This window comes from Bos javanicus, chromosome 2 (assembly GCF_032452875.1).
Source record: "Bos javanicus breed banteng chromosome 2, ARS-OSU_banteng_1.0, whole genome shotgun sequence".
Lineage (NCBI taxonomy): Eukaryota > Metazoa > Chordata > Mammalia > Artiodactyla > Bovidae > Bos > Bos javanicus.
In genome coordinates this window covers 4,474,625-4,493,946 of record NC_083869.1, presented here as the reverse complement: position 1 = coordinate 4,493,946, position 19,322 = coordinate 4,474,625, and the positions used below count along the sequence as shown (strand labels likewise).

The 19,322-nt window shown below is 42.9% G+C and overlaps 1 protein-coding gene across 11 annotated transcripts in view; it reads right to left on the bottom strand.

Annotated features, from left to right (window-relative positions):
• Positions 1-10,846, bottom strand: part of SAP130 (Sin3A associated protein 130) — a 77,855-nt gene extending 67,009 nt beyond the window's left edge. For 7 of the 11 annotated variants that reach the window (XM_061431837.1, XM_061431886.1, XM_061431854.1 and 4 more), the window contains exons 1-2: positions 10,765-10,846; positions 9,006-9,123 (exon numbers count right to left, since the gene is read on the bottom strand). In XM_061431837.1, the coding sequence (XP_061287821.1) occupies positions 9,006-9,117 (112 nt within the window). In that variant the 5' untranslated portion in view covers positions 9,118-9,123; positions 10,765-10,846. Of the gene's footprint in view, positions 1-1,663; positions 1,734-9,005; positions 9,124-9,924; positions 10,064-10,091; positions 10,156-10,764 lie in introns of those variants that run through there. The other 4 variants (XM_061431913.1, XM_061431922.1, XM_061431845.1 and 1 more) reach the window with 3 other exon arrangements.
• Positions 10,847-19,322: the final 8,476 nt, after the last annotated feature.

Here is a 19,322-nt window from a genome sequence, read left to right as displayed (position 1 = left end):
TAGGAGACGTAAGACAATTTCATTTAAAATATTTATTTAAAAAGTTATAAAAACTTAATATTAAAAAGATTACTTTAGTTCTTAAGTCTAAGAACATACAATATTTAAAAACAAATTTCCCTACAGAGTGAACAAGTAAAGCTCTACTGTTACTATAATGCATGCACTCTTTGAGATTCAACATTTCAACTTGTAGGGATGTATCTTTTTTTTTTTGGGTAGAGGGCATGAATATTTAATATATGGTATATTCTGAAATAACTACTACAGTGAAGATAGTTAACATATTTATTAATTTACATAGCTATCATTTTGAGTGTGCATACCATGAAACAAACATATCTTATAGATATAGAACATATATATAAAATGAATTGCTGCTGCTGCTAAGTCGCTTCAGTCGTGTCTGACTCTGTGCGACCCCACAGACGGCAGCCCACCAGGCTCCCCTGTCCCTGGGATTCTCCAGGCAAGAACATTGGAGTGGGATGCCATTTCCTTCATCCAATGCATGAAAGTGAGAAGTGCAAAGTCGTGTCCTACTCTTAGGGACCCCATGGACTGCAGCCTACCAGGCTACTCCGCCCATGGGATTTTCCAGGCAACAGTACTGGAGTGGGTTGCCGGGTACAAGTTATTTGTTTCAACATTTTTATACCAGGAAAGAAATTGAAAAAACCTAAATGTCCATCAACAGTGATCTGGTTATATAAATTATGACATAGTCACACACTACACTAGCATGCAAATATAAAAACAAAGCAGGAAAACTTTTTAGGTACTCTTATGGAAAAAATGTATAATTTCATAATATATGAAAAAGATACATGAAAATAGCCAGGTATAGCACAGAGAAGAAATAAAATATACACAAACATAAACACATTTATATTTGAACAGTGATCACGTACCTCAGCAAGCGGTGAGTGGGGGACAGGGAGAAGAGATACTCTTTAGTGTATACTCTTTTTCTTTTGGAATTTTGGACCATGAGAACTTGTAACGTATTTAAAAGTTAAAAAAAAATCAAGGAACTAAAGTAAATGAAAGAGGAGAGACCGTGAAGATATTAATTTGCACTAACATTTTCCTAAAATAATGCTGTTTTTCTGAATATAAAGATTACACTTAAAAATTTTTTTTTAATTATTTGGAAAACTATACAGAAAGTAAAACTGCTCCCAAAGTCTATCCCCTAGAAGCTCCAAGTTACTATTTTGATAAAACCTTAGACACTCCTCGGCTCTTTAATTTTAAGTGGGTTTTTATTTATTTTTGGTGTGCCGCACTGCATGTGGGATATTAGTTCCCTAAGCAGTGACTGAACCCGTGAACCCTGAAGTGGAAAACAGATCTTAGGCACTGTGCTGCCAAGGAAGTCCTTATTTAACTACAACCTTCATAAGACAAGTGTACAAATACTAATGTTATAGCTTAGTGAACTTTCACAAACTGAACACACTTGAGTTACCAGCACCTAGATCAACCAGCAGAATCCTACTGGTTCCCCAGAAACCCCCTGTTCAGCCCGATTCCAGTCACTGCTCCTCCCAATGATATTTACTATGCTGACTTCTAACACTACAGGTTACTGCTATCTTATTTCTGAGCTCTATATAAATACACTTATACCAAACGGTTGTGTCCTGCCTCTTTCACTTACAGGTATGAGACTTCATCCATGTTACTCCACGTAGCTGTAGATCTTTCTTTCTCAGTACAGTATGCCAATTCTTGAATAAATCACAAATTATCCATTTTACTGCCAGCAGGCAGTTAGTTTTCAGTTCTTTCACTATTGATGAATAGGAGTGCTAGGAATATTCATGTACGTCTTTTGGTGAACATTCATATCATTTCTATTAAATACATATATATACCTAAGAGAGAAATCACTGAGTAATAGATATATACTGTATCATTTTAAAAGGGCTAAATGCCCACTGTATAGTTGTACTATAGTTTTTTAAACCCTTATATCATGGACGAGCTTTTAGGTTATTTCCAAATTTCTGCTATTATCAATGACTATGGAATAAATAACCACATGTACTCTGAGCCCTTATTCGATGACCTGCTCAGGAAAAAATTAGAAATTTTTTTCTTGTCGGAAAAATGTGCTAGGAGAAAAGATTCAGTTCAGTTCAGTCGCTCAGTTGTGTCCGACTCTTTGAGACCCCATGAATCGCAGCACGCCAGGCCTCCCTGTCCATCACCAACTCCTGGAGTTCACCCAGACTCATGTCCATCGAGTCAGTGATGCCATCCAGCCATCTCATCCTCTGGCGTCCCCTTCTCCTCCTGCCCCCAATCCATCCCAGCATCAGAGTCTTTTCCAATGAGTCAACTCTTCGCATGAGGTGGCCAAAGTACTGGAGTTTCAGCTTCTGCATCATTCCTTCCAAAGAAATCCCAGGGCTGATCTCCTTCAGAATGGACTTGTTGGTTCTCCTTGCAGTTCAAGGGACTCTCAAGAGTCTTCTCCAACACCACAGTTCAAAAGCATCAATTCTTCAGCGCTCAGCCTTCTTCATAGTCCAACTCTCACATCCATACATGACCACTAGAAAAACCATAGCCTTGACTAGACGGACCTTTGTTGGCAAAGTAATATCTCTGCTTTTGAATATGCTATCTAGGTTGGTCATAACTCTTCTTCCAAGGAGTAAGCATCTTTTAATTTCATGGCTGCAGTCACCATCTGCAGTGATTTTGGAGCCCAAGAAAATAAAGTCTGACACTGTTTCCACTGTTTCCCCATCTATTTCCCATGAAGTGATGGGACCGGATGCCATGATCTTCGTTTTCTGAATGTTGAGCTTTAAGCGAAGTTTTTCACTCTCCACTTTCACTTTCATCAAGAGGCTTTTGAGTTCCTCTTCACTTTCTGCCATAAGGGTGGTGTCATCTGCATATCTGAGGTTATTGATATTTATCCTGGCAATCTTGATTCCAGCTTGTGATTTAAGGGCCTAGATCTGATAGATTAGAGTGCCTGATGAACTATGGAATGAGGTTCGTGACATTGTACAGGAGACAGGGATCAAGACCATCCCCATGGAAAAGAAATGCAAAAAAGCAAAATGGCTGTCTGGGGAGGCCTTACAAATAGCTGTGCAAAGAAGAGAAGTGAAAAGCAAAGGAAAAAGGAAAGATACAAGCATCTGAATGCAGAGTTTCAAAGAATAGCAAGAAGAGATAAGAAAGCCTTCCTCAGCGATCAATGCAAAGAAATAGAGGAAAACAAGAGAATAGGAAAGACTAGAGATCTCTTCAAGACAATTAGAGATACCAAGGGAACATTTCATGCAAAGATGGGCTTGATAAAGGACAGAAATGGTATGGACCTAACAGAAGCAGAGGATATTAAGAAGAGGTGGCAAGAATACACAGAAGAACTGTACAAAAAAGATCTTCATGACCCAGATAATCACGATGGTGTGATCACTGACCTAGAGCCAGACATCCTGGAATGTGAAGTCAAGTCGGCCTTAGAAAGCATCACTACGAACAAAGCTAGTGGAGGTGATGGAATTCCAGTTGAGCTATTTTAAATCCTGAAAGATGATGCTGTGAAAGTGCTGCACTCAATATGCCAGCAAATCTGGAAAACTCAGCAGTGGCCACAGGACTGGAAAAGGTCAGTTTTCATTCCAATCTCAAAGAAAGGCAATGCCAAAGAATGCTCAAACTACCGCACAGCCCCACTCATCTCACACGCTAGTAAAGTAATGCTCAAAATTCTCCAAGCCAGGCTTCAGCAATACGTGAACCGTGAACCTCCTGATGTTCAAGCAGGTTTTAGAAAAGGCAGAGGAACCAGAGATCAAATTGCCAACATCCGCTGGATCATGGAAAAAGCAAGAGAGTTCCAGAAAAACATCTATTTCTGCTTATTGACTATGCCAAAGCCTTTGACTGTGTGGATCACAATAAACTGTGGAAAATTCTGAAAGAGATGGGAATACCAGACCACCTGACCTGCCTCTTGAGAAATTTGTTGCAGGTCAGGAAGCAACAGTTAGAACTGGACATGGAACAACAGACTGGTTTCAAATAGGAAAAGGAGTACATCAAGGCTGTATATTGTCACCCTGCTTATTTAACTTATATGCCGAGTACATCATGAGAAACACTGGACTGGAAGAAACACAAGCTGGAATCAAGATTGCTGGGAGAAAAGATTAAAGTATATTTTATATTTTGTTATATATTGATTTTTCTCCTAGATTTTTAAAAATTTTGATTAAAAAAAATTTTTTAAGCATTTTATTGGGGTATAATTTGCATACAATAAAACAGCTATTCTAAGAGAGTTCAGTGTTTTTTTTTTAAACATTCTCACCAACATCTGGTGGCACTAGTGGTAAAGAACCCACCCGCCAATGCAGAAGATGTAAGAGAAACGGGTTTGATCCCTCGGTCGGAAGATCCTCTGGAGAAAGGCATAGCAACCCACTCTAGTATTCATGCCTGGGGAATCCTATGGGCAGAGGAGCCTGGCAGGCTACAGTCCATAGGGTCGCAAAGACTCAAACACAACTGAAGTGATTTAGCACGCGTTCACCAACAAATCAGCAGATTGGTTAGGTCAAATAGTAAACTTTATACGAAACTGTCAAATTACTTTCCAAAGTGGTTGACTCATCTGAAGTTTCCACCAGCAGCATATTAGTAGTCCAGTTGCTCCTCATCCTCACCAATTCTTGATATGCAGACATTCTAGTGGGTGTGTACTGGGTATCTTATTGTGGTTTTAAGTAACATTTCCATGTTGAAGTTCGTTTTATATGATCACAGGTCATATTTCACAAAGGGAAATATATGTTCATATCTCTAGATCTTTTTTAATCAATCGGCCTTACTGAGGTATAATTTACATATAAAATCTACTAATTTGTTCTATAAAATTAAATGCACATAAATGTATTCAGTACTGTAATCACAACACAATCGCAACATAGAACATTGCCTATTACTCTAACAAGTTCATTCATGCCCCTCTGCAGTCAATTCCCTCCCCGCCCATCCCTACTCCTTAGAAACCACTGATCTGCATTCTATCACTATTATTTGGTCTTTTCTGGAATTTCACATAAATAGAACCACACAATAAGTGGTCCTTTGGGTCTGGCTTCTTTCTTTCAATAAAATGCTTCTGACACTCCTCCATTTTATTACATGTAATGCTAGTTTGCTTCTTTTTATTACTGAGTAGAATTCCACTGTATGGATCAAACCAAACTTTGCTCATCCAGTCACCAGTTGATAAAATCTGGGTTCTTTTCAGTGTTTGGCTATCATGAATAAGGCTTCTATGAACCACTGAGGAAATCACTGTATGTGTGATACATATTTTCATTTATCTTGGGTAAATACCTAGGAATGAGATTGCTGGGTTGTATGGTAAGCTCTTGTTTAATTTTTTAAGACACTGTATCAAACTGTTTTCCAAAGTGGCTAAATTATTTTGCATTCCACCAATATATGGGTTCTACTTGCTCCACAAACATGTCAAAACTTGGTATTGTCAGTCTTTTTTTAGTCATTCTGGTGGGTGTACAGTGGTTTCTATTGTTTTTAATTTGCATTGCCCTGGGATTAATAGTTTAATTTTTTTAATGTGTTTATTTGGCTTTTATACAGCATCTTTGATGAAGTGTCTATTCAAATATTTTGCCCATTAAAAAAAAAAACCAAACTGGCTGTTTGTCTTTTTGCTTTTGTGTTACAGGAGTTTTTAAAATATTTGGGATGTAAGTTCTTTGTTGACACATTTATCACAAATGTTCTCTCTCATTTGGTGGCTTGCCCTTTTATCTTACTTAATGATGTCTTTTGCAGAGCAGTCATTTTAGTACAACATATTAGTTGTCCCCTTTATAATCAGCATTTTTTGTGTCCTAAGCCATTTTTACTTACTCCAAAGTAACAAGTAGTTTCTTCTTTGTTTTCTTTTATAAATTTTAAATTTTATATTTAGGTTCACAATTACACATTGAGTTAATTTATATGCATGGCGGACATAGAGGTCAAGGTTCATTTTCTTTTCATATGAATATTCTAGGGTTCTAATACTATTTTTGTCAATACCCTATTGAATTCTCTATGTACTTTTATCAAAAATCAATTAACCATTATGTGGTTAATAAACCATTGTGGTTTATTTCTGGATCCTCTAGTTAGTTCCAATGATCCAGTGATTTATGCCAATTTAACAATATCTTCATTAGTGCAGCTTTATACCAAGTCTTGAAGTAAGGCAGCAGAGAAAAGGCAACTTTCTTCTTTTTTGTCCAAATTGCTTTGGCTATTCTAGATCCTTTGGTTTCTACATAAATTTTAGATTCAGCTGTCAGTTTTTGGAAAAGTACCTGATGTGAATTTGATTAGGATTTATATGAATCTACAGGTCTCTCTGGGTAAAAGAAAATACTGAGTTTTCTAATCTATAAACGTGACAGATCTTTTCTTTACCTAGATCTTTAATTTCTCTCAGCAATGTTTCACATAGTTTTCTAACCCCAGGTCATACACATATTTTGTTAATTTATTCCTAAGTATTTTTTAGGTTTTTTTTTAATGCCACTGTCGGAGAAGGCAATGGCACCCCAATCCAGTACTCTTGCCTGGCAAATCCCATGGACAGAGGAGCCTGGTAGGCTGTAGTCCATGGGGTCGCTAGGAGTAGGACACCACTGAGCGACTTCACTTTCACGCATTGGAGAAGGAAATGGCAACCCACTCCAGTGTTCTTGCCTAGAGAATCCCAGGGACGGGGGAGCCTGCTGGGCTGCTTCTATGGGGTCGCACAGAGTCGGACACGACTGAAGTGACTTAGCAGCAGCAATGCCACTGTAAATGACATTTTAAAAATTTCACTGTTCATTACTAGTATTTAAAAATATAATGATTTCTGTACACTGAACTTTTATCTTGCAACTTTACTAATTTCACTTATTAGTTCTAACAGCTTTTTAAAACATTCTTCAGTATTTTCTGTATATATGATGACTGTGAATAAAGACCACTTTACTTCTGTCTTTCCATTTTCAATTGATTTTTAACCTTCCTGACTACCCAGATTTTCCTCTAAGTAAAATTTTAAAGAAAATGGACAATTTCATAACTTTCTTCCAAACCTATTTGTCCAGGAAGACTTTGATTTTTAACACTTTCATTAAGTTATAATGCACTGATCATTTTCCATTAAGCTCTTTTTGAAACCATTTATTGTTTCCTTCCAGGCATTTGCAGCTATTTTCATCAGAAAGAAAAAAAAAATCTTCAAGCAGTAGTTAAGACAACTGATTGTAATCTATACTTTTGAACTGTGAACATGTACTTAAAATCCTGACATGCTTAGGATCCCAAATTACTTCTTTCAATAAATGCAACAGGAACTACAGAAAGATATCTAACCACGTAAGGAAAACTTTTGTTTTCTTTCTTAGACCAATTGAAGGAAAAAAGATACACGTTTCAGAAGTAAAATTACACACAATTTTGGCCTAAGTCAATGATTTCCTTCTCAACAAAATCTGAGGGCAATTATTGCTAATTGATATCCTTCTTAATGAGCAGTATAATTCTTACAAATTGATGTTCAAAACTATTCTCTTCATTATGCTCCTTTAAATTATTCTGGTGCGGGAATTCCCTAGCAGTCCAGTGATTAGGACGTAGTGTATTCACTGCCATGACCCAGGTTAAATTGTTGGTTGGGGAACTAAGATCGCGCAAGCCACACAGCTCGGCAAAAAAAAAAAAAAAAAAATTCTGCTGTGAATTTATACCAGAGAAAACACTGTCAAAATATTTGTTAAAGAGTAAATAACTTGAGGCAGCTCTATAATAATTTGTTGATGTCTACACTGTAGCAAGAATAGCACATGCAAAGGAATATGGACAGATAAGTCCTGGCTTTCTTTCGAGGAGGAGGTCCTACCCTGAACTGCTTGCTGTGGATGATGAAGTCAGTAAAGACTTCCCAAACAAGAGTGATACCTGAGATGAAACCTCAGGAAAGAACAAAGAATATCCAGATAAGTAAGTGTGGAGAGGAAAAAGTAAGACTGTAGCCAAAAAAACCCACAAAAAACAAAAAGCACAAAAACCAGACTATGTAAAGTCCCAAGGTCAAGAAAATTGGGAACTTATTGCTTATTCAGAAAATGTCAGCAGCTACTGTTAAGTAGGAGTAATACCATGATAAGGAGCACAGAAATCAGGCACTAAAGAAAGGAATAGAAAAAGGGAGTACTTTATTTCACTTTGCCAACACAGAAGTAATAATACTTTTTACTTGATATATATAATATACAGATTATTTGAAGGAGTAATCAACTTCAGTACTGCTGATTAGACTGATACTTTGTTGGGGGTGGGGAGGGCTGTCCTGCATAATGTAGGATATTCAACAGCATCATCCAGGGACTCTAAATAAATATCAGATGCCAGTAGCACCCGTACCTGTGACAACTAAAACTGTATCCAGACATTGCCAAACATTCCCTGGCCAGCCGAATCATTACCAGCTGAGGCCACTCACTGATCTACAGCACTCAGAGCATACAGTTAAAACCCAAACTGCATATATGTGTGCATACACATTTTAGAAAAATCTCTTTTCCTAAACAGTAAGTTTCTAAAAGGCAAGTTTCTAAAAGCTAAGTTCCTATAAGTTCCTATGCCTCTGCCCACCCTCATGGCACTATTATTATACTTCTGGGCCTTAGTTAAATAACAACACATTAATACATTTAAAAAATGTATCTTATAAGCATGCTTTAAGTTTCACCTATACTCTGGCACATGTGAATCAAGTGATTAAAACAGGATGGAAAAAAAGCCTTATGTACATTAGTATTGTAATATATCCTTTCTTCAAATTCAATAACCTAGTATTTACTAAAACCCCACCAAGAATTTGCTAATTTTTAAGTTGGAAAACCTGCAATATTTTAAAAGCAGAAAGCAATGCAGAAAAATATCACACATCTCACCTGTTGCAGCCGGGTTTATCAATCCTGCAGAACCACTGTTGGCTATCTGTGAAGGAGCCTGGCTTAGCCCGGTGGAAGGGGTTCCTAACCGAGGAAACTGTTGAGAACTCATTTCCACCTGCAGTGCATAGTCACATGGTTATTACTGGATTCTGAGATTAGAACCAATAATGAGAAATTAAAACATTTTTAGTACCTATACCTTCTTTTAGGAAAGCAAATGCAGCATCACTGATTGAAAATAATACTTGTGTTCAATATACAGTGCAGAAATGGTCTAAATTGTTTACGTTTTCCATGTACATAGGTTCAATTAATGGTAAAATCACTTATATGATACTGAGGGATATTATGACTCCCCCCCCCAATACTTGTGAATTGCCAAACGGAAAAGTCGACACTACATCGTGTGCAACAGCCACATGACATGTATTAACACAATACATATATTTCTCTGTAAAGTTTCATGACAAATGGCTTGTGCCTTTGAAAGCCAAGCCTCACACCAAGGTGTACAAAACTGTCATCAGTGTGTCAAAGGAGGAATCGGAGGCAGATGCCCTGTCCTAAGAAAGGACCAGAAACCTTACATCAAGACCGGATCCAAAAGGAATTCTCATGTTTTTCTGCACAGGCCTTCAGTGACGGATTTCATCCCACCCCTTTCACAGACGGCCATCGAGCCAAAGGGAACCGAGACCTTCACCACCTTCCCTAAAATCGACCCTCACTTTCCTCTCAGGAGCCAAGCAAGCTCTGCCGATATCCTCGATACACCCGCAATCCTACCCCCACCCAGAAGCCCATAGCTAAGATCGGAGAACATGGGTCTCCAGACACATGGGGTCTCTAAGACTTCTCCGGAGAGGGGTTAGGCATTCTGAGGAGCTCAGGACCAGTATGCCTCTTTACCTGAAGCCGCCGCCCGCCGCCCGCCGCCCGCCCCTCCCGACTCCACCTCGCCAGGCTGAGAGGGCCGCGGAGGACCCATCTCGGTGGCAGCGCTGGGGTCCGAGGTCACCGGGAAGGCTTGCGCCGCAGCGCGCCTCGAGCCCGCCGCTGTCCAGCTCCTCTGGCCCCGCTCACCCGGGCCAGCCGGCCACCGCTCCGCTCCAGTCCTCTTCCCCCGAACCTGCCCCTACCTCCCCAGTCTGCCCATTGGCCCCACGCCGGGCGCGTCACTCCAGTGCCCAGACCAATCCACCGCGGTCTGCCAGCTCTGATCCCGCCCCACCCTCCCGCCGACTGCCAGCCAATCAGGCGCGAGCCTCGCCGGGGCAGCCCAAGGCCCTCGAGGCTGAGCCAATAGCAGAGGAAGACAAGCGCTGCCGGCAAAAGGGGCGGGGAGCTAGGAGGCCCCGCCTCGGTCGGGGTCTGAAAGCGGCGGGCGCAGGGCCCGGATGTGGAGAGTCACTTTAAACTGCTCCAGGAGCCAAACTCCTTGGGCCGCCCGCCCGCCCGCGCTCCCCCGGCCTCTCAGCTTCCCCGCCAAGGCCCACGCCCGCCACGCCCCCACGCCCGGATCAGCCCAGCCCTCCCGACGCCTCTCCTTTCCTTGCCGCAGGACACCCGGCCTTTGCCGCCGGGCCAACTGCCATGCTCAGCTCGCGAAAGAGCCCAGGTCTACGCCGCAGAGACGAGGCACCGCTGCCCTTCCCCGGGGACGCGCAGCGGGACGGACGCTGCAGCCCGGCTCGGCCGCCCCGCCCCCTCGTCTCCTCCCCTCCCCTTCGCTCCTGGGCGCCCGTCCCGCCATTACTTGAGTGCTGCGCCAAGTGGCCGCCGCGCCACTTCGAGCTTGCTTCCGTGCGCTCTCCGCCTGTGGAGCCGACGTCCTCGAGCTCCGGGACCCGCCGCCACCGCCGAGGCGCTAGCACTCTGCCCCCCACCCCTCAACCCAGCGCCGCTGCTTCCGCCGCCGTAACGAGCCCCTCACCCATTGGCTGGATTAGGCCCCGCCCTCCTCCGAGGAAGCCAGTCACCGCGCAGTGTGAGCGGAGAGCGGACCGGCCAGCCCCTCGGGGCCGCTGAGGCCTCTGGGAAATGTAGTCCCTGATGCGTAGAGGGCGGGCCTGGGCGGGGCGTCCTGGTGACCCGGCCGGGCAGCACACCCCTTTGCTGTCTGAAGTCGATTCTGCCTTTTCCGTGTGCCTAGTAAAAAGGTCCCACCCTTTTGCTTCAGCTGATGGCACCAGGTTTCATTTTCTCGAGGGAGGTGCCTCGCGGGAAAAGAGTAATGGAGGCCGACTACAGTGGGCCGAAGGAGCTGCAGGCAGGGCCGAGGGGTTTTCTAACTGTACTTGATGTTCGCACCGAGGCCATGGCCCGCGAAGCCTTAGCGTCGTGAGAGGATCAGATGCAAGAAACTGGAGCGATTCTGTTGGGTTTACGCTGGACTCTGCGTCAGGAGCAGCTCATCGGGCCGGACCCACCAGAGAGCTGAGCTGAGCACTCTCAGGTTTAAAGCCGGCTCGGAGAGGCGAAGGACTAGGACACGTTGTACCTGCTTGGTTTTTCCAGATTACGAAGAAGCGGAGGGAGTGGTGGTGGTTTGTTGTTTTATTTAGAGTGGAGGGATGGCGTTTATACGGCTGTGCAAGACTTAGACAAAACTGCCGAAGCAAAATCTAAGTCTGATAAATAGAGATCATGTTTCCCTCCTTCCTTCCCAGATGGTAATTTAGGTCTGGAGTTTTATGTTAAGAAATAAAAAGGGCTCACATCCTTCTTCCTTTCATGCACAGCTATGTTCTTGCTAGGAAGAGCGTAGCTTGTGGCTACAAGAATGAACCTAAAATACCCCTGTCCTTCCTCAAGCCACTTTCGTTTCTCACTCTCTTCCCTTCTCAAATGTCTTCTAAAAGTAACTGATGTGATATACCTTAGCCTCCTCTCCTTAGGCAGTTGATTCTGCTTCTGCCACTGCTTCTCAAACTGCTCCCCCTAAGTTTCCAGTGACCCTCTCACCTCTCAGCTTGTCTAGTTTACCAACAGTAGTTCCTCTTTAAAATCTTCTTCCCTATGGGGAAAGAATCCTGAAGAATAGATACATGTATATGTGTAATTGAATCATCTTGCTGTTCACCTGAGACTAACACAACATTGTAAATCAACTATACTCAAAAAAAAAAAAAAAAATCTGACAACACTGTAAATCAACTATAAACTCCTTTGGTCTCCAGAAACACACTCTTTCCTGATGCTACTTCTGTCTCTATTAAGCTCCTTTATGCCTTGCCTTTTCTCACATGTACAGCATTCTCCAAGGCTCCAGCCCTCTATCAATGCTATGCCATCTTCCTGACTAGTTTAATGCACCCTTACAGTTTCAAATATCATTTTGAAAAATGACTCAGTTTGATTGACCTGGTGACCTCTCTCATGATTTGTACACCTACAGTTCAATAAATATGTCTTACAAACCCCTGAGACTTAACATATTGGACACTTTTGTTGATTTGCCTCACTTCTGTACTCCTCCTGATTTCTGGGTTTGGTTAATGGCAATGGCATCACCATCCATCCTTTCTGCCTTTGGTTTTATTCTTGTTGGTTTCCACTCTTCCATCTTCCAGAGTCAGCCTGTGGATTTCTGTACTTCCTTTCCTGTTGCATTCATAGACTTGGCTCAACGTTTCATTAATTCCTGTCTGGACTTTACTAGTGTTGCCTCCACTTAGATCTCTTCCTACCCCCAACCTGTCCTCCATAGAGTTCTTTTTCTAAAGCATTCCTCTGAATCTGTTATTCCTATCCATGATGTTCCAGTGACTTCAGAATCTATTAATATTCCAAATCCCTAAACCCAAATCAAAGGCTGAGTTTAGTCCCTCCTGCCTCTCACGTATGGTTGAGTACTGTCTCAACCATAATTTCCACTTGTTCTCCACACAGCTTGGCTTCCAAGCTTTTGCTCAAGCTTTGCCTTCTGCAGGCCCCACCTTTCAGGCAGCGTATAGCAGAGTGCTGCCCATTTTACAGTGCCTGAGTGGGAAAAAAAAGGATTTATCTTCTCCAAGAAATCTTCCTTGAATTCCTCTCTTTCCCATACACTACGGGATACTTCCTTAGATATTTCTTCAGTACCACTATTATAGCACTAATATATCTACCCTGTCTTCTTCCTGGATTAGGCAGAGAGATAAATTATTCCTCTTTATATCTCCCATCAACAGGAAGGATTCAATAAATACTTGCTAAGTATAATCCCAAACACATCCATAGTACATGAATGAAATCTAGATTTTCATTAGTTACTGCTTTATTCATTTATGTCTCTGGCCCTTCACATAATGGATACTTGAAGGAAAATAGATGTTTCACCCCTGGTTGAGTTGCTAGGGTTTAGGATTCCCATTCACTGAACTTGGTGTGCTGAAAACAGCCTCTGTGTAGCACATCCAGGTTGAACCTTCTACACTTTGCAGGTCTTCAAGCACCCCCTGCCAGTTGCAGGGGCTTATTAGTATCTTGGGTTCTTGAAGAAAGTAGTTTGGATGGATTAAACAGAGACACCATTAGGCACCACATCTGCTGGGTGGTTCTCTGGTAACAAAGAAGGAAGATTCTCAGTACAAGTGTTCTGTAGTGGTCAGTCAAGTGTCAGTGGGTGATCTGCACCCTCTGGTCTGCAGGTACTGGTGAAGCTGTCTTTGGCCTCTGGCGCTGAACCCCGTTGGCTCTCAGTCCACCCTGTGGGGTCTGATGATATGACTCTTTGGTTCCTGTAGGTCTAGATACTCTCTTTGGTCCAACCCCCCAGCCAATAAAGTATAGTTCTTCCAGTTAACTCATCTGAAAAATGAGAGTATCGTTGTTGTTATTTGATCACTAAGTCGTATCCAACTCTCTGCGATCCCATGGACTGTAAGCCTCCAGGCTACACACATAAAGGACGTGAAGGATGTGAGCTTACTCCCAACCATTGTTTTTATTACCTTCATCTGGTTTGTTACCCAAGCCAAACTCAGACTCTGTCTCCTCCAAAGTATGGTGGACAGATGCTAAAAGTGAAGTGAAAGTTGCTCAGTCATGTCCGACTCTTTGTGACCCCATGGACTATACAGTCCATGGAATTTTCTAGGCCAGAATACTGGAGTGGAACCCAGGTCTCCTGCACTACAGGTAGATTCTTTACTAGCTGAGCCACAAGGGAAACCCAGACAGACTCTTGAACGACCTCTAATGATCCCACTGTTGGCGTTCATGTCCTTTTGTAATCTCTTTCCATTGTATGTGGCAGGACCTGTGACTCTTCTAATAAATAGAATATGGCAAAGGTCACTTCCTTGACTGTGTTACATTGTAGAAAACTTTCTCTTGCTGCAAGACAGTCTAGGGGTTCTCATACCTGGCCTGAGTAGGCAGCTGTGCAGCTCACATGGCAAGGAACCGTGGGTGGCCTCTAAGGACTGCAAGCAATCTCTAGCGGTTGAGGGTGGCTTCCACCCAAACACCTGCAAGAAGTTGGACCCTCAGTTCCACACATCAAGGAAATGAGTTCTGCCGACGACCTGAGTGAACTTGGAAACTGATTCTTTCTTCATTGAGCTTCCAGATAAGAACCTAGTCCATATGATACCTTAATTGTAGCATGTGAGGCCTGATCAGAGGACTGACCTAAAGCATGCCTGGACTCCTGACATACAGAAACTGTGAGATAATCAGTGTGTGTTGTTCTTAGTGCTAAGTTTGTAGTGATTTGTTATGCAGCAATAACTAACTAATACACCCAGAGTAGGATGGTATTTGATCCTAGGGCAGCTGTTCTTACTACAGGCTGTCTGGAAGGAAAGTTCTGTCCAAACTAGAAAGGATGCAATTAACCAACCTTCTCAATTCTCTCCATAATGGGATTACTATCTTCTGCTCTGCCAAATCTCACCTACTGCCTCATCACCCAAGTCGGCAGCAGCAGCTCCAGCCATCTATTCTGCTTCCACTCTAAATGGTCTAATGCTGAGTGGACTGTAGTTCAGTCCTGATACTAACCACCCAGAGTTAGCACAGGCCCAAAGATTGAGAACAGAGTTCTCCACAGGGTGCCCTTCACTTCAGGTGTCAGCCACAAGTCTCAGGGGCTCCCCAGGCCATCTATACTTCTGGCTCACTGGCTGCAGCCATGAATCTGTTCAATAGTTCACCTGAATTACTCACAGAACTCAGGGAAGCACTATACTTACTTTTACAGTTTTATTATAAAGGATACGCATAGGGTGAGGTCTGAGAGGGAGCATAGAGCTTCCATGCCTTCTCCTCATAGAACTGGGTGCGTCATGCTCCCAGCACATCAGTGTTTTCACCATTCCAGAAATTCCTCTGAACTTATAGAGTCTCTACTGGAATTTCACTTTAGGCATGATGAATTAAGTTATTGGCTATGTGACTGAACTCAATCTCCAGCTGTCGTTTCTTCCCTGAAGGCTGGGCAGCTGAAAGTCCCTACCCCTCATTCTAAAGGTATCTAGGTACTATATATAAAAGAGATAAATAATAAGGACTGACTGGGGCTTCCTGGATGGCTCCATGGTAAAAAATCTGCTTGCCAGTGCAGGAGACGCGGGTTTAATCCCTGGGATGGGAAGATTCCCTGGAGGAAGAAATGGCAACTCACTCTAGTATGCTTGCCTGGAAAATTCCATGGACAGAATGGCCTGGCAGGCTACAGTCCATAGGGTTGCAAAGAGTCAGATATGACTGAGCAAGTGAACCTGCAAGAATAGCCAATCAACAGTGTTGTGATAGGTTCTGGTGCACAGCAAAGGGCCTCAGCCATACGTATACACGTATCGATTCTCCTCTAGACTCCCCTCCCATCCAGGCCGACATATAACATGGAGCAGAGCTCCCTGTGCTATACAGTGGGTCATTGTGGGTTGTCCATTTTAAATATAGCAGTGTGTACATGCTGATTCTGAACTCCCTAACAATCCCTTCCCCTGATCCTACCCCCAGCCCCGGGTAACCATAAATTCATACTTGAAGTCTGTGGGTCTGCTTCTGTTTTGTAAATATGTTCATTTGTGAAGATATTATTTTTGAGAAAGGAGGGAAGATTTGCTATTGAGTAGGCAACCAGTCGGAGAAGGCAATGGCACCCCACTCCAGTACTCTTGCCTGGAAAATCCCATGGATGGAGGAGCCTGGTGGGCAGCAGTCCATGGGGTTGCTGAGGTTGGACACGACTGAGCGACTTCACTTTCACTTTTCACTTTCATGAATTGGAGAAGGAAATGGCAACCCACTCCAATGTTCTTGCCTGGAGAATCCCAGGGATGGGGGAGCCTGGTGGTTTGCTGTCTATGGGGTCACACAGAGTCAGATACAACTGAAGTGACTTAGCAGCAGTAGCAGCAGCAAGCAACCAGTAGTATTTGCATAGACCTTACCTAAGGTGAAAGTGAAGTCGCTCAGTCATGCTGGACTCTTTGCAACCCCATGGACTGTAGCCCACCAGGCTCCTGTGTCCATGAGATTTTGCAGGCAAGAATACTGGGGTGAGTCGCCATTTCTTTCTCCAGGGATTGAACCCAGGGTCTCCTCCATTGTAGGCAGATGCTTTACTGTCTGAGGCACCAGAGAAGTCCAGACCTTACCCAAAGGATAGAATAAACACAAAAGGTAGAGAGTTCTTTGACTTTGTGGGAAGTTGAGATATCAAGGAACCACTATATGGGAACATTGTGTCCTGGAGCAGCGTCCTGGGACCCATTCCCAAGAATGGCTGCCAGATCAGAGCCGAGCGCGCCTACATCAGAGCCTAGGTTATTGCCTGTGGTATGAGCAGGGACAAGAAAGATTATCCTAGCAGCCAGAGGTGAAGACAATGGCACATGTCCCATGGAGCAGACAGGAAGAATCACCCACTCACTGTACCAATAGACTGAGCGGCAGGGATTCCACAGAGGCTAGGTGTGCAGAGCCCAACAAAACAGGTCCATTGCCACCCTTAGGAACCATTACATACGTACAAAAACCTGCCCTACAAAGAGGTGAAGCCAGACTATACGAACTAATAATTCATGACCGTTACTATAACAATGCTTTTATTCCCAGGCCTGTGTGGACTTGGAAATCTCAGTTAAGAACCATGGTTGAATGTTGCAGTGAGCAACTGGGGTTTCAGACTGATCCATATTCCTTCCTGTTAGAAACTACTCATCTTCACAACCCTTGAGTGTAATTCTGACCATCACTTGGCCCTGGCCCCTGACCACAAGGAGGAGTGTGGGCCGCACTGGAAGAGTGAATCCTTTCTCATGAACTGGAGACTTGCATGGAGCCCAGTCACTCATGGCAACCCCTCAGGGGTACACAGAAAGCTGGGGTGCCTGGGCTCCTGCTCCCACCCCCACCCCTCTGCCCCATCCACGCCTTCAGCTCTTCCTTTGGTTGTGTGCTCTCTAGTATGCATCTAGTTTTCTACTGCTGTTAAAACAAAACCCCACATTTACTATCTCATTGTTTTGCAGATGATCCAGGAGGTACCAGTCAGGCTGCTTTCTCTTCTGCAGAATCTAGAGGAGAATCCATGTCCTTGATCCCTAGGACATATACTACCTGATACCATGCCTTTCAAGACCTTACTATAAAGCTACTGTAACCAGGCCCATGCAGCTGCTGCTGCTTAGGCGCTTCAGTTGTGCCTGACTCTGTGCAACCCTATGGACTGTAGCCTGCCAGACTCTTCTGTCCTTGAGATTTCTCTAGGCAAGAATACTGCAGTAGGTTGCCATTCCCTTCTCCAGGGGATCTTTCCGACTCAGGGATTGAAGCCTGGTCTCCTGCATTGCTGGCAGATTCTTTACCACTGAGCCACCAGGGAAGCCCGATCAGTACCATATGGTATTTTATCTCAGTAAGGATGGATGTGGGGGCTTCCCAGGTGGCGCAGTGATAAAGAATCTGCCTACCAATGCGGGAGACACAGGGGACGAGGGTTCAGTCCTTGGGTCGGGAAGATTCCCTGGAGCAGGAAATGGCAACCCACTCCAGAATTCTTGCCTGGGAAATTCCATGGACAGAGGAGACTGGCAGGCTACAGTCCATGGAGTCACAAAAAGTCAGACATGACTGATCAATGGATCAAGTATGCAAGTTTAAATGTGCCATTTGTGGAACAGAATAGAGTCTAGAAATAACTCCCTCTAGTATATGTTTAATTGCATTTCAGAATGGTGCAAAGATTATTCAATGGGGATATATTTGGTTGGCCAAAAAGTTCCCTTGGTTTTTTTAAGTAAAAAAAAAGACACATTTTTCATTTTCACCAACAACTTTTTTAAACTACATATTTACCATTTTGTTCTACTACCTTATGCCATTTTGCAGGCAATTTCATAATTCCCTCTTCCCCAAACTTTTTATCTTTTGAGCAAAGAACTGTTCCAAGTGCCTTTTATAGTCTTCCAGGGAATTGAAATGTTTTCCATGTAGAGAATTTTGTAAAGATCAAAAATAACTGGACACCTGAAGGTGCAATGTCTGGTGAATATGATGAATGAATCAGAATTTCCCAGCCACATTGCAACAGTTTTTGCATGGTCATCAAGGAAACATATGGTCTTGCGGGATCCTGATGGAAAATTATGCATTTTTTGTTGACTAATTCTGGACGCTTGTAGTAGAGTGCTGCCTTCAATTGATCTAATTGGGAGCGGTGCTGGAACAAATTATTTGTTTTTTCTGGAAGAAACTCATAACAAAGGACTCTCTTCCAATCCCACCATATACATAACATCACCTCTTTTGGATAGAGACTGACCTTTGGTATGATTGTGGTAGTTCATTTCACTGGCTGCACAATCTCTTCCATTCCACAGTGTTGTACAATATCCACTTTTAATCACCCTGCACAATTTGTTTTTAAAGTGGAATTTTTACATTTAAGTAGAGAATCATTGGCAGGAATACAATCAAGAAGGTTTTTTTTTTCACTTAACTTCTGTGGAATACAAACATCAAAGCAATTAACATAACCAAGCTGGCACAAATGATTTCCAATGCTTGATGCCGAATATTTTAAGTATGTCAACTGTCTCCCTCATGGTATAACATTTATTGTTTTTGAGTACTGTCTCAATTTGATTGCCATCAACTTCAACTAGCTTATCCCACCATGGAGCATTGTCCAGTGAGAAATCTACAACACGAAACTTCACAAACCACTGTTGATGTGTTCAATTATTCATAGCACCTTCTCCTTACACGGCAAAAAACATTTTTTACATTTCAGTTATGTTTTTACCTTTCTTGAAATAATAAAGCATAGTATGCTGCAAATGTTGCTTATTTCTTCTATTTTCAATATTAAAATGG